The following is a 26,831-nucleotide window of genomic DNA, read 5'->3' as shown; positions in this document are numbered from 1 at the left end:
AAATTCTTTGAAATTTTAATTTGCGAAATTGATATTTTATACCGCCCCTTAACAGATCCCTTTTCACGAGAGTCAAAGGGAAACGTTTCCGGGGAAAAAATTAAGATTCTGTGAAATTATAATTTGACGAAATTGTAATATTTTATACCACCCCTCAAGAGATCCTTTCTCACGACAGCGAAAAGGAAATTTTTTTGGAGAAAAAAAAATCTTGTCATTCTCATCAGAAATCTATTAAAATTTATAATTCAACAAGAATCTCATTTTATTTGCGCATTTGGCATCCTGCTGCTTATATAATGAAAATTTTGTCAATGTTTGTTTTACAGATGAAGAATTTCATACTTTGCCTGAAATGACCAGGCATTTAAAATGTCGGATTTCATACTTTGCTGGTAACATATACTGTATACAGCGCCTCCACCGTGACGGGAAACGAAGAAACAAAGCCTCCGTCCACAGTGCTGGACAGTTTTGTTTCCCTTTCTTTTTGCAGAATATGCAGTATACACGCACACAGTATAAAACACAGAGCCTGCACTGCGACGGGAATAATCAAACAGACCCTCCGTTGACAGTGCTGAACATTCACATTTGAATTACACACAAACATTATTTACATTACAAAAATTTCCCTTTTTTTATACTTTTTTACGCGAGAAGAGGTTGCAGCTGCACGCCGACTCCATCATCGGATTCAACTAGCGATTCCAAGAAATGTTCTAACAAAGTCAGTTTGTTTGCCTGCAATGACCCGCACTGACGATTTAACTGCCGCAACGCCATTTTCGAAAGTTCAATGTCTCCGGGATCCAGAACCAAAATGTACGGGCCGAAAGTTCTGTCGATTGTTCGTGTTAAATCAAAAGCTAGTGGCTCTACTGAGAACATTCGCTAGTAGGTTTATTCTTTGTGAAAATCCCTAATAGTGGTTGATGATCGGTAATTATAAAAAAACAGGCGTCCATATACAAAAAGGTGAAATTTTTTAACTCCAAAAATAAATCCCAATTCTGACGCGAAGGCAATGGGAGCTTCATTACTATCAGGAAAAACGAGTTTCTCGTTTCAAAAGAGACGAGGACATCCTGTGATATCAAGTTTCTTAAGGATTCAAAAGCATCATGAATTTTTCGCCATTTGAATTTGGTATCCTTATCCAATAACGTATGCAAGCAGGGGCGATCTATAGTTCGCTTTTAGGGGTGATTTTTTTTTTTTAACATTGTTGTAAATGGAATGACTATACGTTCTGTATTTACTGGGATATTCGAGATTTTCTTCCCGATTTTTTTGCTCAGGCATTGTGCTACGGGTCATTTAAGCGATCTGTAAATGTGCCGCTTAGTTCAGTTTTACAAAATTAGGTTTGAGTGGGGCAAGCCACATCAGATAGCCTTCAGGGCCACATTTGGTTCGCGGCTCCAGGGTTTACCGTATACGGCTTAAAGGGTGGGTCGCAATGAATTTCTTAAAGAGAAATGTCGAGTTCTTACCCTTGAAACAGCATTGAAATGATTATAGCACAGAAATCGATTATAACACATATAAAGGTATTTTCTTTCGAAATTTAAATTTTTTTAAATATTTTTTACATTTAAAAAAATATTTTTTTCGTCTGGGGGGAGGCGCACGAGCCCCCTATGCCCCCCTTCCGCGTAAGTTTCTGATGCCAACGATATGCGTTAAGACGTGGGGGGCAGTTCTGACGAAATTTTGCTGACGGGGGGGAGTGGGTCGGAGTTTTGCTGACAAGGGGGAGGGGGGGTCAAAAATGGCTAAAAATTAGCTGACGTAATACTTGAAAAACCCCAAAGGCATTTGTTTTTATTAGTCCTCAATCTAGGTTACCAACTGATCGAAAACTTGCTCTAATCTTTCAGCTAATTGCTTCTCAGAGCATGCCCTGACTAAATACGTCATCGAAATAAGGATGACCCCTCTGAATTTGAAAAGAAATTTTCAATCAAATTTTGAAAAATGCCTGGAGCTACATTGATTCCAAATTGGAGACGCACCATTGAACGCACCCTTATACGTAACGATCGTTTGCGCCTCGGCTGATGCCTCGTCCACAGGAAGCTGAAAATAAGCCTGGGCTAAGTCGATTTTCGCATAATAAGCATCCCCTTTCAGATTTGAAAGCAGCTGATTTACAGCTGTAATTAGATAAGCAGAAATGCCGTTGTGCTTGCTCCACCGGGACCCAAGTTATTGGACAAATCTGGGTCCCTCTCGAAAAAAATAATTAAAGTATGGCCCCCATTCAATAGTATCATTTTGCTGTGAATCAAATAATTCATTTCTAAGAACATGTTCAATCCATAGGTCATTGAAAAAACATTAATTTACCAGCTTATAACTAGGTTCTTTTATTTTCATTTACCTACTTCTAAACAATGCGTCTCATGGGACGCGTGATCGAAATTTTTATGCATTCTTTTCCGAAATTCCAGGTATTTGACGTGCTGTATCACATCAGCGACATCTCCGAGTCTACAAATTATCTTCTGATTGATTTTCCATTTCAGAAAACCTTGGCTCTTTTAATAATATCGCCTGATTCAGTTAAAGCGGGTGATTCTGATGAATATAAGTCCTTGCCATGTGATTTCCGGCGGCAATGATTTTCTTTCACTTCCCCGATTCCACACACTCTTGTCTACCACCGGACATGAACTGCCGCACATTTCACGCCTGATTATGAGAGCCATGTCAGATTTATATTGGTGAAACCTGACAGCGTGCTTGTGTGTCTAGCAATTTAATGTCAGCATTTGTTTCTTCTGATATTATTCTTTCTTCGTTCTTTATCTTCTGATTCCCTATTCATATAAATTCTTGCAAAGCGATTTCCTAGTAGAATGATTTTATTTTCACTAAATGATAGTCCACCACTCTGATCTGTCGCCATTCAACTGCCACATATTTTCACACCTGAATATTGGAGCTGTCAGATTTGTGTTGGTGAAACTCAAGTGTTTTTGTATGTGTGCCCAGCATTCAGCGTGTTTTGTGTTCAGTTGGTAGTGCCATCTATCTAGGGCTGAAACTAGATACTTTCTCAAATGGGGCAAGCACACATTTTGGCACCCCGTCTAATGTAGAAAAAGCAGTTATAAAGGGTGAATTCGGTGCCGCCTCTAGTCCAGAACTCGGAGGGGGGGGGGGCACTAGATCCGCCTGCTCTCTCCCACCCTAGTTGCAGCCCTGCATTTATCCTCCAAATTGATAATGCAAATTTAATGTATACGTATTTGTGTTGTAGGTCTAGATGATTTTCGTGGCAACCAGAGCTTTTTCAAAGGAATAGCCAACCTAAAACCTTAGAAAATCGTATTTGTAGTCGATTACCACTGCGCAATCGTGGTTCCAGACCCGGATTTTCACCAAAGGCAAAATTATGGGGGGGGGGGGGTCCCGCGCGCGCGCGCTCCCCCCAAGAAAATGAAAAATATTTTTGTAGAAAATTAAAATATTGGAGAAAATAGTCTTATATACTATGTTAATTTAAAATTCTTTTTCAGCGTTGATAATCCAGAATTTCTGTGGAAGAAATCCTTCTGCCCCTCCAAAAGCCAATTCTGCGTACACACCAGTGATTTTCGCGATGCGAAACGGTGACTACCGTCATAGCAGCTAGATGACAAAACTGGACATTCAAGATATGAGATTCAGTTATTTTTGTCTGTTTTGAATGGTCTCGGAAAATGTTTTACACTTTAAACGGGTATTTAAAATCCTTTACAATTTTTCATAAAATGCTCATTCGGAAAGAACAAGACGAATTTCCGCCGTATAGACGCTGCCTTTGAATGCCAGCAGATAGCTGCGAAAGTACCGTTATTTCCGGTATGTAACCGGAGGGGGAAAAAGTCCGCAGCGGAATAGTAACTCCGAAATTTGGAAATTCTGTACACGGCCCCTCATTAAAAAAAGAAGCAAAATACCTGTATCTTCAACAACCGCGTGTATATCAATACAATATAGTATAAAAAGTGGTAAAACCACTTTTTCAAGATCGCCGATCGTGATGGACTAATAAAAGAAGAAAAAAAAGGGGAAAAAGAGGTGGGTAGTTTTTCTCTCTACTTTTTCTTAGAACCAATGATTTTTATTCGTCCTTTTCCGAAATTCCGGGTACTCAACGTGCTAGAAGGCATCTCTGGGCAGGGTACATATTATGCGATTAAAAAGATCTTAAGGATGTGAAATGGATAAAAAAAAATGATATGTTTATGTTATGGCTATTGATAGATTTGCCAAAAAAGAAAAGCTTGGATTTGTTTATGATATCATATCATCAGTGGAGGCCCCGGTTGCAAAAGAAAATATTGGGCCCCTCAAACTAAAAAATAATATAAAGTTTAAGTTTTCGGGTCCCCCAGGCGCCTTTAAATCTGCCTCTGCCCATCATCACATAATGATATTTGAATTGCAGTAACATTCTAGAATACTGCCGAGATGCATTAAAAACCTATAATAACCCAAAAATGCTGCATACAAAAAATTTATTAATAATTTAAAAATATGTAAAAACAGGAAGTTATAAAATGAGCATAAACATAATTTAAATAGAAATTTATAATAAAAAGTTTGTAATGGATGGAAAAGTGTTTGTGGTCTAGGTGTAAAATCATGCGGTCACAACTATATAATAATGTGTATCATAATATTTTGATCATAATTGTGATTTAATAACTAGCTATAATACCCTGCACTACCAAGGTTTTCTCAACTTACTGGGACCATTGAAGTGACAAGCCATTGTAAAGGAATAAACATGTCTGAGATGCATTGTTAGGGAACCACTGTGAATAAAGTAAACATTCCAAGAATCATTGTTGAAGCCCAAGAACCATTGTTGCCTGACTGTTTCTCGCCCTGTTCTGACAAACGTTTACAGTAGCCTATCGTTCAAGTAAGGTCCTGTTTTGTATACGAGTATATGAAAAATTTGTCAATGATCGATTTAAAATTGCGGATTTGTATAGCATGCACACAGAAAATCATTTTTAAATACATAGATATCGCTCTAATATTCTAAACTGGTTTTGTGTTATTGATGACGTTTTGCGTTTTAAGAATATATATATATATATATATATGCTTCACTTACAGAGATGTCGTCATAGGGTCGAGAGCATTTTACTAGTTTTTAGCTACTGCTCTCTTTCCTGTCCCAGCTTTCTTCATCACATTATGTCAATTATGTCTCTATTGTGTCAATTAAAATACTTTTTTTTCTTTCTCTCTTTGCATTTTCTTTCAAATATTGTAAAATATGTAATTTAATTGTAAACTCTAATTTGTATGGTTTTATCGAATTGACTAGGGACAATGTATAAATTATGTTATGGTTGTCTTAAATTTTTCTTCGCCGTTCTATTTCATTGTGCTAGATATGAATGGATCTGAAAAAATTATGAATTAATGCACATCTTGAGAATTCTTGCACAGGAAACTTTTTTGAATTTATTTAGGTTCTAATGTATTTGCTGTTTCTTTAATGAATCCGTTATTTTCCTTCTTTTTGTTCCGTTATTAGTCTCGGTAAATTCTGGTATGTGTTCACCAGCTATTTCTTGTGTGTACTTCACAGAAAATGAGAATGTTAAGATCAGTTGAGATTTGCAACTTATTCTTTTTTGCGTTTTTTTGTACACACCTCAAATTTTGCTTCATTTAAGCATTTAAAACTTTTCATTCTATGTTTATCTCTTTAAGAGATTTTCTAAATCGGTGCATTGCTGCTTAAAGTTTGGGCAACGATCCTTTGTAAGTATTTCGTTGAAATATAATTTTTTTTTTTCAGAGTGAAGCACCTTCAGTTTGAAACTAAAAAGACAAAAGAAAAATCTGAGGCATGTTTTGCAGTTTTCAGTGTTAAAGCTCTAATAATCTGTAATTATCAGAGCAATAATCTGCCATTTTTAAAGGAATTTTCTTAAATTCAAATCTTATCTGCATTTGTTTAGGTAAGCCTCAGCTATGGCATGTTAAAGAAAAGTTGTTACAATCAGCGGAGTAGCAGATATTAGCTGCTGATTTCCCTTTTTTCATAAACTAAATATGCTGTATCATGCATGTTGAGAAATGAATTTATGATGACGGATCAGGACATTTTTTTCTATCGCTACGCACGAAAATGAACTTTTCAAAAAAATTACTATGTTTTAAACATAATTTATTTTTTAATAAAAATACCAAAAATGAAATTCAAAATGCATTTCCAAATTGCTAACACACTTGAAAAAAAAGAAATAACTGCCTAAAATTCCCTATAGAGCTACGAAATTCTGAACGAGAGCGGTTTTGTAACAGGTTTAGATTGATGTGCAGTGTACTTTTACTAGAATCGCCGCATTGGAGCTCCTTCTGAGTGAAAACTTAGGTGATGAACGAAAAAAAAAAAAAAAGAAGCTGGGCATTATATTCACTCTTCATCTATGAAAAAATCAGGGTTAAACGGCTAAACTTTTTTTTTGTGGGGGGGGGGGGGGGGTTGGCCGTGATTTCCACTGTGCAATTGATGGTGAGGACAAAGATTTTTCCCCATGTAGAATTTCTGTTGATCCGATTCCGTTTACGTCACCAAAAATGAAGCGGGGATAGATCGAAACACATCAAGACCATGCTGGTAACTAACTAGAATTTATTGCATGATTAACATTAGATTAAAACGATGACAAGTGTATGGAGTTAAATTACATAGTTAAGCAGAAGTAGTAGTGATCACATTCAACTCACAACAATATATATGATTCAAGGTAGGCATCTCATTTGCCTCACATGCTTGTTGTTGATATGCAAATTAGTCTGGAGTGTCGTCGGATCACATCACCAACTTTGTGCAAAAAAGAAATCATTCATTTATGTGATTGATGAAACAAATTATTTTTACTCAGCAAAATGTTTTTTGTGCTTAACTTTACCCACAATGATCACCTTGAATCAAAAAATTTTCTGTGAAGAAATTATTGTTTGTTGTTTCTTAAAAGTTGCCAGCATCATTGCTGTTGGATTATCTTTACTTTTTAGCAAATATGGGGGGGGGGGGGTGTTATTGTTATGGAGTGAATATATAATGCATTTTATATGGCACAGATAGTGTCTGACTCATGCAATTTTTTTTTTTTTTTTGTAAACAATTGAATATGCATGGCTTGTGGTGTGGGCGGATACTCCTCTGCTTTTGGAGCAATGCCATATTATTTAGCTATAAGTATTGTGTTGGCCTTGAATATGATGGGTATGGAGGGGTGGGGGGAAAATCTTTAAAACTTTGTTTGTGTGCATCCTGCTTGAAAGCAAGCTCCACGTAAGATAAAAACAGAATATCAATAGCTGCCACTGAAACTAAGACTTAAGTTTGGTTTGGTAATCTGATGTTGAGTAGAGAGGTCTGTAAATTTAGAAAATGTAGTTAAGATATTTTCATGTAGATTGTGCATTGAAAGCTAATCTAGTGGAAAATGATTTTTTCTCCCAGTCAGTGTTTTATCTATGTTCTTTAATTTAATGATTATTTAATTTTTTATTTTTGAATTTTATTTTTATAGATTTTTTTAATAAAAATCTTAAAAATTAATGAAAGTATACATTGATAAAAAATTCTGTAGATGAAAGAAACAAAACAAATTGTATCAGAGTATAAACTGTGAAACAATGGCAGGTTTCAGGCTGCTTCAGTCATTCCAATTCAAGGTTTCATTTCTTATTTCTTTTTGCAGAAGACATCTTGAATCATGACAATGATGCCCTAAGAGAACGTGTTTTCGATCTGGAAAGAAAAGTTCAAGAGCAAGCTGATGAAATCGTCTGTTTGAGGGGAACATTAGCAGATGTTTTAAGAAGAGTCACACAACTTGAAGGCAGAGGTTTGTACCTCAGTGAATGTTACTTTATTTACGACGACTCAAGAAAACATGAAATATACTGGAAATGCTTCCATTAAGTTTGAATATTTTCTTTATGATATTATCCATGTCTTAAAATTTTGATGCTGAAATACTTTCAGCTATTACACTAGAATAGAATTGCTTGCAAAAAAAGGTAGTTGAAAAATGAATTTTTATACAAGTAATATCTGCGCTTGCATCTCGTTGACTTAGGTTACCCTGCGTTTTTGCCTTGAATTTTTTTTTTTAATTTGGCGCACTTTGAGCAAATCCTGAAGGCTTTTGACATCACATTTTTAGAAGGGAAATGTTTCCTTAGGAAGAAAGTCACATTTAAAAGATGAATAGATAGAAAATAAAGGAAACCTGCACATTTGCCTCACTTCTTTCAAGGAGGGAGTGACATTTATCAGTGGAAAAGTTTACCTTGAAATTAATTACAGGCATAAATTGGGTATCACTGTAATCTGAAGTTTTGGAAAATATGCATTTGCATATATATATGTATGTATATAAAACACATAACACACACCATGGGTGTTCTAGAGAATCACAGCTACTTTGTGCATGTCCCTTATAAACATTCCTCTGGAAAATTTGTGATACATGTTCGAGAAATGCTGCCACCTGTCATGAACTGCCATCTGTCTACCATCTGAAATGCTAGTTGTAGATGCCTAACTTATTACGTTTATGTAAGTATTGTGTTGAAGGTCTTCAAGCTCTTTGTGGAGAGTCTGGAGTAACAGACTATGGCCATATTCATCAAAAGCGCAAGCACCCATGTAACAAATTATTGGGACTGGTGTCAAATTGGTGTGATTTGACTTTTCTGATTAATTAGATTGCTCAGAATGGATCCTGTTCATAAGTAAGGGAATGGCAATGTTAATATTTCTGGTTTGTGGCATATCTTGATTGTGAAATAATTTACTCCATCATTGAAGCAATGATGGAGAAAAACAATTCAAACAAAAATTCTTTGTTTGAATTGTGTTCATAGTTGGGGTATTGTGACAGCAAACAATGGGTATTGTGAATAATAGCTGTAAAATAGAATCTGTTATGCATATTTCATTCAATACCTACATGGGAAATTTTTAAATTATTTCATATTAATTGATATGTAATCAGTCTTTTTATTTTTCAGCAACTGTGATAACTAGTAATAATAATCCTGCCAAAGCCACAAATAATTCTCTACCTGTGCGGCCATCAAATATGAATTCGTCGAGGCAGCTAACCTCTCCAGTCATGAACACAAACAATCATTACACTCCACCGACACCACCGACTCCAAGCAATGTCAGCTCATCGAGAAGGCTTACCCAGTATCCTTCATCTGGATCCTTGCATAGTGAAGGAGGACGTAGCTCAAGTTCGGCATCACCAATACCATCACCATCAGTATCAAATACCAGAAGCTCTCCTTCGCCAAGACATACACCATCCCCAAGTCGGCATATTTCAATGTCCACATCAAATCTCATTCCAATGAAAAAGTTTTCTTCCAGCCAAGAATACATGCCTAATTTGAACAACCATTCTAGGTGAGTTTATCTTTGTGTTACAGAGGTTTATATATACAAGGTACATAGTTAACACCGCAAATTACTGACAAAACTATCGATCCTAAAGGCATACTTCCACTTAGAAAAGGTATCCAAATAACATGTGGACCTTTTACATGTGGTCATATACATTGCAAGGGGTTATAGTTATTGAGATAAAAAAAATTAACATTTAAGAAATTAACTAACCTAATATACAGACACCATGTGCTTTAAAAATACAATTAGAAGGTTGTTGCCCTGTCTCTCTTGGGGCAAACAAAACAAAATAAAATTCTCGTTTCTAAGTGCAATATTCGCTGATTTATTTGAATCCAGGTAAAACATTAAATTAAGGTAAAACATGTTTTACTAACGTTAATGCTGTTTTTCCTAAATTTTCTCAATTTTTTGAATTTAAATATCTCAGTGCACGGAAATGAAATTAACACTTAGAATCACTGAACATTTTTCTTCTTACTCCCCCTGGAGAAACAGGAAAACAACTTTCTAATTGTGTGTTCATATAAAAAGTTACTTTTTTTTCAATAACTATTATATAGCTTTTTCTTCTCTGAGGTTCTTCACGTTATTTGGATACTTTTTCTAATTGGAAGTATACTTCTAGGACCAATTAGTTGGCAGTAATTTGCAGTGTCAGCTATGTACCCTGTATATATATTAGCATTCGTCAAGAGAAGAAAAGTGTTGCTGTGTGAATATCTTATCAAGACACTCTGATCACTTCAGGTCTAATTTGTTTCTTTTGCTCTGTTCTTCGCAGACGAATCACTAGTGGTTCATTGTTCAATCTGAATATGAGAGGGTCATCTATTAGTCAAATCAGGCATGGGTAATACCAATTTTTACATACGATATAATTGTGGTGGTGATGGTTATAATAAATGTGGTGGTGGTATAGTAAAAAAAGTATAATCATAATGACTTTAATAGTATCAATTTAACCTAATGTACAGCATATTTATGAAAAGGCTTGTATTAAGTTTTCCCCCTTGCATAACATATATTAACTGATATCTCTTCAACCTGCTCAAAATAAGTTGTATTTTTTGCTCATTATCTTAATGAATTATCTTATTAAAAATTGTTAGTAAAGCAAATTATTGGTCCTTAATTGCATACTGTCAAATCTCATTAAGACAAATTGCTTAATATGAATTAAATATTTGTCATACCAGATTAATAGTGGGAATTATAAAAACAATGTATCTTTGTTTTCTACAAACACGTAAACTCTGGACTCTAATTTAAGATGAATGGCAATTTGTTAAAAGCAATATAGAAAAAAAACCCTACTGATATAGATGACATGAAACCCACAGAATGAAAAAACTTAGACTTTGTTTCATGACTTACAGCAACATTGAAGGAAATGTATCCATACATTCCCAAACCATAATCTTCCTATTTTATCATTCATTAGCAGGTCCTCTCCTCCAAAAATGTTTGAAATGTGCAGTGTGCTTTTGCTGAGGCAAATGTTATGATCATCTGATTCAAAGACCACAAATCATGACCAGTTCATGACCATGCTCAATTTATTAACGATTAGGAAAGCAAATTTGAGTGGGGCAACTATGTTATTTACATAAAGAGTTATTAGTTATCTTGCCATAAAATTAGAAAAAAAGACATTCTTATTTTTATACAAGGTGAATGTTCCTAGAAATGAAAGATGGAAATTTTTAATTTCTCAATGATGAGACATAGCCAAAAAAAAAAAAGCCCATATTTTGGGACATTTGAACAACTTCAAAGGAAAAAATCAAATAATAATAACACATTGCAGTGGCAAGTTTCAGGTTTTCATTGCATTTGTTCAAGCTATTCAGAAGAGAATGTATTCTATTAATTACTTTGCCGTATGTTAACAACTGATCAATAAAAATCATCAGAGTCCTATATTTTCTCACTATCTCAATACACAACACTTTCTGGCATACATGGATTGTTGGAAATTCCTTTTAGTAATGATTAGGAGGTGCTTGTGTTGTCTAGTAGTATGCATGTTGAGGCTAAAACATTAGCCCATGCTATTTTATCACTTAGGCTGTGAAAGTTTACATTCTTCATTGTTGAATCATTTCTATCAGTTCTAATTCAATACCTTTACACACACATGGAAAAAATTCATAGTTCTTAATACCAAATGTTTCACTCTTTTATGTCAAATTGAACTCAGTTATATTATGTTTATTTTTAATCATTGATTCTATTAGTAATAATTATATACATGATTATTTTTTTTATTAGCACTCGAGAAGCAATGATGATGCAAGGTATGTTTTAGAATAGCATTTTTAATTTACGGACTGTGTGCATCTTGATAGATATATATATATATATATAAATTTTTTTATTTATTTCCCAATGATGAAAAAGATCATAGCTAATTGATTCATTAGTCGTATACAGTAGTTTCTTGAATAAATAAATATTGTTTTTTATTGAACACAATGGTTTATGAACATAATTTATTCTGTGCTCGTAATCCGAATCACTCTTTCCATATTCCTTCGCATTAGCAGCATGTCAAGGAACATTGAGGGGTGGTGTCCCTCAAGTTTGGCGGCTTGTTAAAATGCAAGGGTTAACGATGATCATTGCTTGGCTTGTCAAATACAATAAAAGCATCATCTTCAACGTTTGCTTATATCATAAAATCCCATTCATTTACTTTTCTTTCCTTCACTCTATCCCATCTTACAAACTCGCCCCTGAACATAATTTTAACAAAGTAAATTGCCCACTAATGCAAATATTCTTTGCTCCCACTTCAATGATTTCTTATCCATATCCTCTTTTAACAATATTCACACCCTTTGGACCACTTTCAAATGTATTATAGTCAAATGCTCAGCTACAGTACCAATTAAAAAAGTTTCGTCTAAGTATTTTCTTAATCCGTGGATCACTAGGGATATTCATATAAATAGGAAAATCGGGACTTCGTTTTCGTAGCGTTTATCAGCAATCATTTATCAAGGGGGAAGCCCTCAGTTGCCGAAATTCCTGTGTAATCGTTATTGTATTCCATTAACAGCCGTGCGGTAAACATGTTTTTTCGTGGGCAGCTTTGTAATTTGTGTGTTTTTAAATTGTTTATTCCGATTAAACATGTTCAGAAAGAAAATATATAACTTTAAGCTATAATAAAGGTAAAATATAAAGCTTATAAGAGTTTATATACCCAAGATAAATATAGAATCACTGATAGCATTAACAGAAGGAAACATATTTTATGAACAGTATTTAGATGTGATTTCTCTATTCTGCATGGAATGGATATGGAATTATATTCTGCTCAGAGGCAATGCAGAACCGGCCTTGGGGGGGGGGGGAGAGAGAGATGTAACGTTTTCTTAATTGATTGGGGGGGGGGAATTCGAATTTTTTTTTGATCCAGTCTGTGAGTGCCCCCCCCCCCTCCTCAGGAGAATCTCCGGATTTCAAAAGTTGGCACGTCTGCTATTCTGTTTTTCCTGATGACATCCCAAATTCCATTCTTAAATTCTGTTCTGATGCAGTCTCAAATTATCTTTTAATCCTGTTCAATGTATTCCTAAATACTGCTATCCTTCCCAATGACTAGAAAATCAATAAAATTATTCTAATCCACAAATCAGGTCCACTTTCCAATCCCCTTAACTTTAGGCCAATAGCAGGGGTGCAAGAGCTGCGCCAATTGCGCCGAAACGGTTCAATTGCTACATGGTGCCGAATCCCTGCGCATTTGCGTCAATTCTTGTTTGTGGTTCGCGGAGGTACCGCTAATGCACTGTAGTGCGTCAAATACCCGGAATTTAGGAAAAAGAAGTATGGAAATTTTGTTCATGGGACGCGTTCTTTCCGAGACACGAAAAAAGATTCGGAGGGAGAAACTTTAATTTTTTTCACTTCCCGCCATCTACCACAATCGCGTTATCTCGTGACCTTGGAAAGTAGTTCTACTACCTTGAAGTATAAAGTCCTATCTGTTATTGGTTAACCGGCGGGCTATCAAAGTCCCTGAATGAATATGCCGAATTTTCCGATTTCGGAGACCGTTTTTTCTCCTGCGGGTTATATACTGAAATTAACGGTAATTTCGCGGCTGCCATCCTACGTTCAAAGACGGCATACATCGAAAAGGGGGATTAGTTTACTCGTTTAAATTACCGACATTTTTCGAAGATCATTGGGAAAAAACGGGATCTGTAAAAACTCCAGCTAAAATATTCATAGTTTTGTCATCTAGCCAGTATACGGTCGTGTGGTTATCGTCGGCGGTTGCCGATCGTGACAATTTCACATTGCGAAAATCCGGATTTGGTGAACAGGAGCGGCTGGAGGAAAAAAAATTCTACCCATGCGGAATCTATTTTTGGCGCTATTGACGACTTTTTTTTGGTCAACAAAGCTTTTTTCACCCTTTCAACTCCATTTTGCACCCCTCCTAGAGCGACGCCTGATATGGCCACACGGTCCGCCACTGCATTGGTGGGGGAGGGGCATGCTCTTAACAATAGTCAAAGAAAGAAATTTGTACTAGCAACATGCTCATTTTACATAACTTCTGTGAGATACCTTTTTTATATTAATGTCCTACCATTCAAAACATGTTGGAGAGAATGAAACGTTTGCACTCTTTCTTGTTTTTTGCACTCCTTCGTGTGCATTGCTGGGATGGTACATTACTCCTTCACATATTGCTGGGATGTTGCTTAACATTGTATCACCAACAGAACTATTAATTATGTGTGATGAATGGGTTGCACTATAATGCAAAGAATTACAAGAAGTGAAATCAGTTCAGAGAATAGAGAGATAGATATTGGGCAGACATATTCAAACTTTGCAACCTTGAAAGCAGCCCAAAGTTCAAAATTTTGCCAGTTTTGGTGAAGCCTTTTTTATCTTTAGCACATGGTAACGCAGACAGTGAAAGAGAGTTCATTGTTAACAAATAAGTAAAAGTCTGTTCGAACATTGAAAAATCTGTCCATCCAATGCTTTAATGGAATGAGACATACAAAATCTTCTGTTCAAGGGCATGAAAAATTTGAAAAAAATTGTCATTGAGATGCTGAACTTCTGAAAGCGACTTCATAATCTATTAACATGCTATTAGGTTGAGAAATTGTTTAAGTAAGTAAGGTATTTTTTTTACAGTGTCTGAGGAATATTTTGTTTTATAATTAAAAATGTGATGAGTAGTTAGGTCCATTGGAGGAGTTGGGGAGGGGGGGGGTGCCCCCTAGCCATATTATAATATTATATACAGTATATAATTATGTAACAAAAAAGAGCACAACAATGATATTAGTGGGGAAAATTTTTAGGATATTGTGTCAAAATGTTGTTGCGCTTGCCATGGATCTTTCATAATGGTAAACAATATTTTTTCCAATTTAAAAGTTTTAAACGAATAAACATCGGTTAAACTGTATATTTTTTTCAAAATCAAACAAAAAATTGAAATAGCCTATAAATGATCATCATAAAGTTCTTATATATGGGAACTATATTTTGTAGCGAAGGAATACTCTCTACGTTTCTCTTCACTGCAAAGTTAGCCTAAAACAGACTATAGTTCATTTATTGACAACCCTATTAGAAAAAAATTCCCTGCGACACCACAATCTAGAATTGTCCCTTACCGAGATCGATACTGTTGTCCTCTTATCAAAGCAGTTGATTGATGGCGTATGAATTATTCATGGTCCATCCTATCTATCCTGTTGAAAATTTAACACTTCAATTATATCCCCGACACCTGTGTTCTTCCAATGTAAACATATTCAAAAAATGAAGTCTTCATAACTTAAGTTCAATGTGCTAATAAGGGCACGCATAGCTCTTCTCTGCGCCCCTTCAACCACGTCTATGTCCCTCTGTAGGTATGGTCTCCAAAACATTACAGCATACTCCAGTCCAGGACGAATTACTTCAGAAGAACGAGAAGAGACCTTTTCAAAAATGAAACTGAGCATTCTATTGACATTTTTGACCACCGCTGAACAAAACAAGGCTCACAAAACCTAAGCCACTTGTCAATGAGAATTCCCAAATTGGTGATCCTACACTGGTGTAAGAAATTAAGAGAATTTGCAGACTTGGTCGATTATCTCTAGAACTACTGTAATTTTAATGAAATTTGATATGTACATACGTTGATACAATACAAAACAAATAACCATTCAATTGTGTAATACACACGCATGATCGAGCGCAACACTCGTTGGGGTCGGAAGCTATGAAACAGCGGTTGCAGAATAAACAAAAAAATGGGTTAATAGATGGTTTGATAGTGGGTATGGTCCCCTCTTACAGATATACAGGTCTCGCAGCGTGATTTCATACTTGAAATAAGGCAGTTTATCATTTCCTCTGGCAATTGGTCCCACTTGTTCAGCAATTCTGTTTTCATTCCCTGGATGGTTCCCGGAGGGGGGTTGCGAGTTACAATTGCCCTCCCCAGAGCGTCCCAGACATGCTCTATAGGGTTAAGGTCTGGAGATCTGGCTGGCCAATCCATCCGGCAAATATCCTCACTCTCTAGAAAGTCGTTGAGCAGAAGAGCTCTATGTGGCCTCGCGTTATCGTCCATTAAAATGAACTCGGGGCCAACTGCACCCCTGAAAAGGCGAACATAGGGCTCCAAGACCTCATCCCTATACCTCACACCAGTCACAGTGCCTCTTTCAAAGACATGGAGAGGTGTGCGGCCATCTAGCATGATGCCTGCCCAGACCATTAAACCTCCTCCGCCATAATGGTCGATTTTGCGGACATTGGAGGGTAGGTAGCGAGTCCCTGGTTCTCTCCATATGAACGTACGGCGAGAATAGGTGCTTAGGCTGAACCAGGACTCGTCAGTGAAGAGAACGGTTGCCCATTGATCCACGGGTTCCTGTGGGTGCATACAAGTCACGAGAGAGCTGGAGTGCTACGCCTCGCTATAATCGACAAATGGTGATCTTCTCTGGCCGTCGTGGCTCTTGGACGACCTTGCCCAGGCTTTTTCTCGATGGATCTGGTATCCTGGAACTGTTTCTATAAGTTACACACGACGCTGGACGTTAAATTGAACTCTCCACAAATCTGGACTTGAGATTGGCCTGTTTCTAACCTCCCCACTATTCGCCACCTCATTCCATCATCTAAACGTAGCTGGTTAGTCATTTTTACTGTTACAATTTGAAAGTAACCGATTGCTGCAAAATAACACCAAGAAATTCGCCGAGGTGTGCTAGCGAACGAAATGCGTCTTAACTTAACACGTGCTTATAAAGCCTGTTTCTCTACTGGCTCCACCTACACACACGTGTACACTTACGTATTTGACGTACAAGATTTGCATTTTTGTCTAGAAGCAGTGGTTTTACATTCAGTTCAGTTCTTTTCATGAAATTCGATAAAATATGCAAATTCTATCATTTATTTTACCAGTGTAGTTGCATCTGGGATAGTGACACCATTCAACTCATAAGACAACCGTTGGTTGTTCAAACCAAGATGAACCTGAAAAAACAATACCCTGATTCAGTTAAAAAATGTGGGGGCCAAGGAAACTTCCCTGAGGAATTTCACTTGTGACGTTTGTCCAGTCAGAGAGTTCCCCGTTCACCATAACCCATTGTGACCTATCTCTTAACCACAATTCTATCAAATTTAGCAAGTTACCCCATTCCCAATCTTGTGGACACGCTTCAAGAGTTTACCAAGTTGGACCTGATCGAATGTCTTCTGGAAATCAAGATAAACACCATCTACATTTTTGCCCTCACCCAAAGCCTTTGTTACGTGATTATAAAAGTGAAGGATGTTGGTTGCACATGACTTCCTCTTCTTGAACTCATGCTGATTATTCGACAATACATTATTAGCGTCTATCCACTTCATTAATTGTCTTTTGATAATAATTTCCAAAATTTTCGAGAGGGAGCTCATCAAACTCACTGGACTATAATTGGACACGGCTTCTCTACTACCCTTTTTAAATATCTGAACTATATTAGCAAGCTGCCAATACTGTGGGACAGTACCCTCAGCAACACCATTCCAGTAAATCTGTGCAACAAATAGGAGATGTGTGTACTTTTGAGCCCATTTTGCTGATGATTACGAAAACCTCATGAACAGCTCACAAGTAAAAATTTAAACATTTATGAGCTTACATTGCTTAGCAGTATCAGTGCCGAAATGGGAATCAAAATATACAATGTCTTTACTTAAGAAATTCGTTGCTTGAGCGCAATGCAGTCAAATAACGAGTTGAATCATCTATTAGAGTAAACTAGATTTTTTGTCATTTCAGGTTTGTTATAACAAGCTTCAACTGCATTTATTATTAAGTACAAGTTTAATAGCAGTGTAACTGCTACTCTATTGAGAAATCACCACTTCGTAAAGAAGGTTTTTTATCAATTGGTGGTGGGTCTCCACAAAGAGCTTTTGAGTTTGATTATACCAACAAGAGTAATTATTTTTATAGAGTTAGTTGATTACTTTACTCTTCAAAATTTTCATATATCTGTATATTGTTTGGATTTTTTCTATATTTATTTTGTTCTTTGGAAATTATAGAAGAAGGAATTATAAAGATGTACCTGAGAGGGAGACCTTTGGTAGCACATATACCAACAGAATATTTACAAGAATATTCCATAAGTAAAGTGAACAGTGCTCCGTCACAAAGGTTGAAGTTGGAGTGGGTGTATCCTTTTCTAATTTAATTCTTTGGTATTTTTTTTGTTCATATTTTTTATAGTACTTTTATTAATCAAGCTTTGTAGTTTAATCCTTTAATATTCAGATTGGCCAAAGATGGCCCAGTAGCGGATATGTTTAGAGACTCATATGAAGGACAGAAATGAAAATGAAATCTGTTTCTTTCCCAAAGGCTGGAACAGAAAAGATAATTTTACAGGCTTTAAGTCAGTGAACATTTGGATGAATCCGGCTCACAGATCTCAATACTGAACATCATAATTATGCTAGATAAGTACTCTGACTGTTTGGTACACACTTCGTTCCTGACTATGCCACGAAGCTGGGCTGGAAGAGATTTAAGCAACGGTATAAGTCTGGTCCTGGCATTCATTTATTCAATCATTGAAGCCATAATTAAATTTTATCTCAAAAGTGCAAATAAATTTTATTTTATTTTCAGTGTCAACCAACTTATGCATCTTTAAACAAACATTGAAAACATAGGTTTATTACATGTGGCTTGGTATTTTTATTTTTTTACTAATTGTAACAATGTGTGACAGAAGGGGATCACCCGGCCATCCCCCTCACCATGGTCTTCACAGTGACGACAATCTCCACCAGACAAGAAATACAGCAAGAACAAGAAAGAGACATATACAAAAGAATAGAAAGAAATACATGCATACATATAAATGATGAAAAGAATATATGCAAAACCCACAAAGTGGTAAACAAACAGAACAAACCCCAAAATACATATACATACGCAGCAATGTATACATATATATACAAAATACAAGAAACAGACACCAAAACAATCAAAAAGAAACAAAGCAACCAACAACAGGCATCGAGAAACAAAACAAAAAAAAACAATAGAGTCATAAAAACAGTCATGACTATCGACGAATCGCAGGACGACGGAATGTGGCTCTCTGGAAAGCACAGAAACATGCCAGATTCCCAGCAAGAACATGTGTTGAGATCACGGGTATGTCTCGCTTCTGGATGAGCCTGCAGTACACGAGCTGATCGGCTGACAATTTAGACCAAACACCATGCCACGAAAGTGTAGGTGAAAGTACGACAACGAACTCTGCGTTAAACCCCTGACATAACATCTGGCTCTGCACAGTGGTGACTTTTAAAGAAAACCCCTCATATTTCAAGAACCAATCAGACAGTAGAATCTATAACCTGTAAAAACTTAATTGAACAGCAAAACTCATTTACATATCATATGGAATAAACCACTATTTTAAACTTTTGACATATGGAAGTTGGCAACACAGAAAAGGTAAACATTGAAGACCTGGCCAGGGTCCGCAATAATAGGCCTATTGCACATTGAAATTCTAATGAAATTATTGACCGTGAAGTGGTATGCGGACCACAGATTGAATGAAGGTAAACACATTGTACATTATTCTTGTGTAATTGCATTGCAACATATTTATCACAATTTGATATTTCACATTAATATTTTAATTTTACAGAGTTAGACGACGATCCTGCGCGGCGACCCCGCCGGTGATCCGTGGGACTTCCCATCAGCAACTGGAGGGCCCCTCATGTTACAATGGGCCCAAGTTAACTTATATAACCGTCCATCTCCCTATTTCACACCAATCTTTAAGGATGCTATCTACCTGGTGTTTTCTAGTTGAAAAAGGTATTTGAGATGCTTTGTAGTGAAAGCAGCGCCTCATTAACATAATAATCAGGCACCAGCACTGTGTTTGTAATACTTTCTGGACCAGCTGTTGATATCATTAGCTCCCCAATTTGTGAAAACTTATAAGTTTGTTTTGTCCACATTTTTCTTTAATTTGAATTCAGCTATGGATACAGAGGCAGGGATTGTCGTTCCAATCTGTATTTTTTGCCCACTGGAGAAATGGTTTACTTCATTGCCTCAGTTGTAGTTTTGTATGATGTGGAGGATCAGATACAACGACATTACCTTGGCCATTCAGATGACATAAAGTGGTGAGTATTGAGATGGCTCTTTTTCAACTTCAAAAAAAAGTCATTTCAACTCTCTACCTAAAACCCTAACCGGTAACATTGAAATCACAGTATTTTTGTGCATATAATCTACGGACAATATGTAAAAGGAAACCATAGGAATTTGTTAATGCAGATTACATACCGTTGCATCTTATTTGATAATTCTTTTCCCTCGAATGGTTGAAATAATCAAGATAATTATATAGAATATCCAGGATTGGTGTTTTCCCATAGATGGAAAAAACTGCAGTAAAAAATGTACTGGCGATTATGGGTTTTTCCAAGCATCAGGGGTGCAAGAGCTGCGCCAATTGCGCCAAACTGCGCCGAAACGGTTCTCTTGCTACACGGTGCGCCATGGCGCCGAATCCCTGCGCATTTGCGCCAATTCTTGTTTGTGGTTCGCGGAGGTACCGCTAATGCACTGTTGTACGTCAAATACCCTTAATTTAGGAAAAAGAAACATGAAAATTTTGATCACGGGACGTGTTCTTTCCGAGACACGGAAAAAGATACGGGGGCGGGAGAAACTTTTTTTTTCACTTCCCACCATCTACCACAATTGCGTTATCTCGTGACCTTGGAAAGTAGTTATACTACCTTGAAGTATTAAGTCTTGTACTGTTATTGGTATAACCGGCGGGCTATCAAAGTCCTTGAATGAATATGCCAAATTCTCCGATTTCGGAGACCGTTTTTTCTCCTGCTGGTTATAGGTTATATACTGAAAATAACAGTAATTTCGCGGCTGCCAACCGGTGTTTAAAGACGGCATACATCGAAAAGGGGATTGGTTTACTCGTTTAAATTACCGAAATTTTTCGGAGATCTTTGGGAAAAAATAGGATCTGTGAAAACTCCAGCTAATATATTCATAGTTTTGTCATCTAGCCACTATAAGGTCGTGTGGTAACGTCGGCGGTTGCCGATCGTAACAATTTCACATCGCGAAAAACCGGATTTGGTGAACAGGGCCGGCTCGAGGGAAAAAATTTTCTACCCATGCAGAACCTTTTTTTTTGGCGCTACTGACCACGTTTTTTTGGTCGACAAACCTTTTTCCACCCTTTCAACTCCATTGGGCACCCTTCCTTGAGCGGCGCCCAATATGGCCGCACAGTCCGCCACTGCATTGGTGGGGGAGGGGCATGCTCTTAACAATAGTCAGAGGAAGGAGTTTGTATTAGGAGCATGCTCATTTTACATAACTTCTGTGAGATACCCATTATATATTAATGTCCTACCTTTCCAAAACATGTTGTTGGAGAGAATGAAATGTTTGCACCCTTTCTTGTTTTTTTCACTCCCTCTCGTGCATTGCTGGGATGGTACATCACTCCCTCACGTATTGCTGGGATGTTGTTTAACATTGTATCACCAACAGAAATATTAATTATGTGTGATGAATGGGTTGCACTACAATGCAAATAATTACAAGAAGTGAAATCAGTTCAGAGAATAGAGAGATAGATATTGGGTAGACATATTCAAACTTTGTAACTTTGAAAGCAGCCCAAAGTTCAAAATTTTGCCAGTTTTGGTGAAGGCTTTTTTATCTTCAGCATATGGTAACGCAGACAGTGAAAGAGAGTTCATTGTTAACAAATAAAGAAAGTCTGTTTAAACATTGAAAAATCTGTCCATCCAATGCTTTAATGGAATAAGACATACACAATCTTATGTTCAAGGGCATAAAAAATTGGAAAAAAATTGTCATTGAGATGCTGAACTTCTGAAAGTGACTCGCGATTCATATTCTATTAACATGCTATTAGGTTGAGAAATTGTTTAAGTAAATAAGTAATTTTTTTTTTTAAATATTTTTCTCGTTTTTTGCATTTTGCTTTTAAATTTGATAATTCCTTTAAATTCTGTGAGAAGCTAATTATTTTTTCACGGAAACCCTTATTATATTCTGCATGCACTTTTTTTGCTATATCAGGATGAGTAAGATTTTGGTATTCAAGCAGCAGAAATTCTTGTTGCCTAGGTTTTTAGTATGCATGTTGCTTAATTTGAAAAGTGTGATTCGTAATCTATTAACATGCTATTTTAGGTTGAGAAATTGTTTAAGTAAATAAGGTATTTATATATTTCTCGTTTTCTGCATTTTGCTTTTAAATTTAATAATTCCTTTAAATTCTGTGAGAAGACAATTTTCCACGGAAACTCTTATTATATTCTGCACCCACTTTTTTTGCTATATCAGGATGAATAAGATTTTGGTGTTCAAGCTGCAGAAATTCTTGCTGTCTAGGTTTTCAGTATGCATGTTACTTAATTTGAGTCTAATAATTTTTATTCATCATTTCACTAATGTATGTTTTATTAGTGACAGATAAGATAATTCAGAAAAAATTTTAATGAATTTTAATTTGTGAGTGAAATTTATTTAGAATTATTTGTTCCAACCATTTTTGGCAAAACTATGGGCATTTCACAGAAAAATTACTCCTTATATCGCAGATATAGTTCGTGTTTAGTTCTGCTCCATTTTCAAAATTGCTGCTCCAAAAATGAAATTTGCTGCTCCAAAATGGATGAGGGGCACTTGCACCCCTGAAGCATCAAAAATTTATATGCTTCATATATTCATACATTTTTTTTAGCATAATTTCAGAAAAAAATTGTTTCAAACACACAAACTCTTGTTGAACATACTCTTTGAATTATATTAATGCAGCGTTTACCAACCTTTAAAAGTTCTGGGCATCCTTCCTTGAATACAGAGAATATAGTTTACTACAACAAAAATCACTGAGTAAAAATTCATCAGTAGAGTTTTGTTCAATTAATAGTTAAATCCACATTCATGTGAAACTTGTGATTGATGCTTCTAGCACCAGATACAGTCGAATCCCATTTTAACAAATACTGTTATAGAGCAAAAATCTTGTTTTATAACGAACACTTTTCTAATCCTCCAAATAAATTTACATAGGAAAAATGCAAACACCCGGAATTCCTTTATAACGAAGGGATTTTTCCGGTCTCTTGGAGTTCGTTATAACGGGATTCGACTATACTTGAAAAATCAGGCCTTACAGTTGGCAACAAAACACATAAATTGTCCTCAAGGTCTTGAATTCTTATTTTTTAACACGTGGCAGCACTACACATAACAAGCATTACACAGAAATAAACTTTACGTTAGGTTCCCAACACATACACGCACATTCCAGCAATTAAAAATTCGTTAGAAATTCCATAGAGGAATATGTACATAGTGCATTTACAGTTGAGTAGTAGTAGTCTATTTCTTTCTTTGTATTTTATTGTCTCTATAGTAGAGAAGGCTTGCTCGCATAGATACAATGTTGAAAGGGCAAAAATGTGTTAATTGCTTTCTTCGTTAGATTAGGATACTCCTCTCTCAGTCCAAGCCAAAAAGCAGCCAATGCCTCACTCTTGGTGAACTTTTCTTTCAGTGTAGAAATGGCGCAAAGATAAATAAATTCATCTCGTTCGTAAGCACTGTCTGCGAAATTAAATGGTGAGACAAGCCAGTCGAGATTCTCAAGGGATTGAAAGTACATATCTATTGCATCTTGCAATCTTGATAAGTATTGACAAATGAGGTCTTACAACTTATCTGAAGGTATGTGTGTGTGATGTCACTCTTGTTGTTAGTATGAAGGTTTCGACAGCTGGTTGATGCGAAGATAAATCCAAGAAAGAAAATTGGTCTTGCGGGAACCCAGGTCCTCTCACTAAACCATTAAACTAGAAAGTCATTGAATCCTCTTTCCATATAGCTTGTGTGCACTGAACGGAGCCATACATGGGCAGCCAGAACTTAATCAGGCCAAATCTCACATTGCTGAAACTGCCACCAGATGATGACTTATCCAATAAGTATGTCATGCATGAGAGTAATTAATTTGACTTAATTAATTTTAAGACCTTAAGTGGACCATAATATTTTTTGATTTATCTTCATATTTCATGGCACCCTTTAGCGGATATCGAGATACACCATTTTCGAAGAAGACTGTATTACTTTTATCAAAGAATAAGCATAAATTATGTTTTACAAACGTATTTAAAACATCTAATACCCTACCATTCACACAATTTTATTTGCAATGAAAGTATCAAATTTTGTCCAAAATAAACTAATTCTTTCTAAAATAGACGATAACTGCTTAAGTCATGGTACTGTTTTCCCATAGAAATACATAAAGCTATTAGTTAATTGGGACCAAATTTTAGAAAGAACATAAACCTTTCAGAAAAACTATGTAAGCCATAAAGACCTAACCTGTCTTTTACTTTCTTACTATGGGTAAAATACTATGGTACTCTCGGAGATGCCAGTGATGCGCTATAGTGCTTCAAATGCCCGGAATTTTAAGAGGACGCATAAAAATTTGGTTCCCGGGATGCGTTCTTTCCTAGTTCCAAGAAGAAAACAGGTATAGAAAGAAGAAACCCCCCCCCCCCCCTCCCCAAAACTCTTTTTCTTCCCCTTTTTTCTACTGCTCATCAAGATCGTGCAACCTTGGAAACTAGTTTTGCTACTTTCAGGTGAAGCATTTTACTGTACTGAGTTTTATCGATATAATCCACAGGTTGTTGAAGAATAAGATGACGAGGCATGAAGTTGCATCCCTGAATGAGGGGCCCTATAATGAATTTTTCAATTTCGGAGAGTTTTTATTTATCTACAAAGAAAGTCTATACGGCGTGAATTCACTTCATTCCTCCAAGATTACGAATGCATATTTTTTGAAAAATCTTTAATATTTGGAACGCCCATTCAAATTGTAAACAATTTTCCAAGATCATTGGGAAGGGGGACCGAATCTGTAAAAACTGTACATCGAATATCCAGTTTTGTCACCTAGCTGCTATGTGGTTGTCACCATTTGGTATTTATGTATTAAGTGGCGTAATTATGATCAGCAGATGGTTTGGTACAACATTTGGGTCTTAAATCTACGAACTCTTAGAGCTATTCCAGATTCCTATCATAATATCGACCTTCAGAGTTATGTACACCCTAAAGAGCAGCTCATGTAACTATTTGCTCACCATTTCGGATTGCAAAAATCAAAGGTGTGTATGCAGAATCAGTCTTTGGAGGTGGGTCATGGCCCCCACATCCTGGGGCAGGACCCTTAGGCTTGGATCTTCACCGGGCCATAAAGTCGGACTTTTCATGAGTTTCTGCAACAGTGAATTTACAGCATGAAAATACAAAAAAATAATGGTATTTGTCCCATGTCCCAGCCCTGTCAGCTCTACCCTTGTAGGGAGCCAAAGGGTTTCTTTTACAAAAATTTTTGGTCACCAACTCTCAAAAAGAATTTTAAATTAACAGATTGCACAAAAATATATTTTTTAAATATTTTTAATTTTCGATCTCCTTGGGGGGGGGGGGGGGTTGTACAGTGGTAATAGACTAAATACAATTGTCTAAGGTTTCCCAACTTTTGTGTTTTGAAAAAAACTGTTGCCACAACGATCACACAGACCTACAACACAAATATGTATATGTTACTGCCAAAGGCAGAAGTGTGGATTGAGGTGGGGCCGGCCATCCCTGGCTAAAGCTTGATGTGCTGATGTAAGATGGCCCTGTAGGAGCCAAATTGATTTTTTTTAATCGCCAATGTGTGTTACATGTCTATTGTGATGAGAGGGGAAAAAATTGAAATTTAAGACAGAACTATAAAAATAATTTTATAAACATATTTTTTTTCTTCCAAATTTTTGAGAAAAAATGATTACCGCATTGTGACTGCAGGTTGATGGGTTGCCATAACTAATGTAGACATAATTATCATGAAAAAATACTCCAACTTGGCAATGACCCTGAATCATGTCTTTATTTTATCATATACCATATGACCATAATACTTAGTTCTCTTTTAGAGGCATATGCAGGGAGCTGCTGAGGGAACCCGTTTTGCCCCCCCCCCCCAAGTTAATCAATAATTAGAAAAAAAAATTTACTATTGAAAAAATAGAAATAGCAAAAGAAAATACCCTTTAAATGCTATATTAACTAATTTAACACCTTTTGTGCCCCCCTCAAAGCGTTGATCCTGCATATGCCCCTTCTCTCTTCAAATTCTTCTTTTTCATGACTCAATTCATCTTGAGTATGTACAATCATGGTAAAAAAAAATAATGCACCAAAAAATAACAGTCACATTATTATGAAAATTGGCAGGCAGTTATATTACATGTAGTTAAGGAAATTAAATTAAATTTGTGTTTAGAGATCATGCAAATATTCTCGCCACCAGATGGCACGGAAGTGTTTCACGTGCTCTTCAAAATAGCTTTAGTGAATTCTCTAATGAGGAAAGAAAAACATAATAATATTTACAATTCCAATATCGATGATGAAAATGATAAATGATTGTTATCACTTTGTTCTTTTCATTTCCCATAGAATATTTCAAAGATCATTATGTTGAGGTAATTTTTCTATTTTATTTTAGCTTAGCTGTGCACCCTAACAAACTCCTAATAGCTACTGGCCAAGTTGCAAGCTCAGAAAGGAAAGGAGAAAGAAGGGTGAGCTAAAGCAGTTCATGTATTACTCAATATTGTGTGTAACTAGCTAAAGGTGTATATTAGTGAAGCGTGTTTGAAACAAAATTGTTGATGCTAGTAATAATGACCTTGGTTCCGTCGAAAC

At 36.2% G+C, this 26,831-nt stretch overlaps 1 protein-coding gene and 1 long non-coding RNA gene across 4 annotated transcripts in view; both read left to right on the top strand.

Annotated features, from left to right (window-relative positions):
• The window catches only part of LOC149069437 (uncharacterized), a 529,602-nt gene that overhangs the window by 123,245 nt on the left and 379,526 nt on the right, over positions 1 to 26,831 (top strand). The window lies entirely within an intron of this gene.
• LOC149069442 (echinoderm microtubule-associated protein-like 2) overlaps positions 1 to 26,831 on the top strand; it is a 168,762-nt gene that overhangs the window by 71,522 nt on the left and 70,409 nt on the right. For 2 of the 3 annotated variants that reach the window (XM_089250078.1, XM_089250076.1), the window contains exons 2-8: positions 7,734 to 7,880; positions 9,052 to 9,451; positions 10,236 to 10,304; positions 11,726 to 11,751; positions 18,041 to 18,170; positions 20,009 to 20,158; positions 26,632 to 26,707. In XM_089250078.1, the coding sequence (XP_089106204.1) occupies positions 7,734 to 7,880; positions 9,052 to 9,451; positions 10,236 to 10,304; positions 11,726 to 11,751; positions 18,041 to 18,170; positions 20,009 to 20,158; positions 26,632 to 26,707 (998 nt within the window). The remainder of the gene's footprint in view (positions 1 to 7,733; positions 7,881 to 9,051; positions 9,452 to 10,235; positions 10,305 to 11,725; positions 11,752 to 18,040; positions 18,171 to 20,008; positions 20,159 to 26,631; positions 26,708 to 26,831) is intronic. The other variant, XM_089250079.1, reaches the window with a different exon arrangement.

Source organism: Pholcus phalangioides, unplaced genomic scaffold (assembly GCF_987345545.1).
Source record: "Pholcus phalangioides strain wild (caught in Gottingen) unplaced genomic scaffold, Ppha-v1.0 ptg000022l_1, whole genome shotgun sequence".
In the NCBI taxonomy this organism is placed as follows: Eukaryota; Metazoa; Arthropoda; class Arachnida; order Araneae; family Pholcidae; genus Pholcus; species Pholcus phalangioides.
Note: the sequence above shows the minus strand (reverse complement) of the source record. Positions and strands in the feature narration are given on the sequence as shown.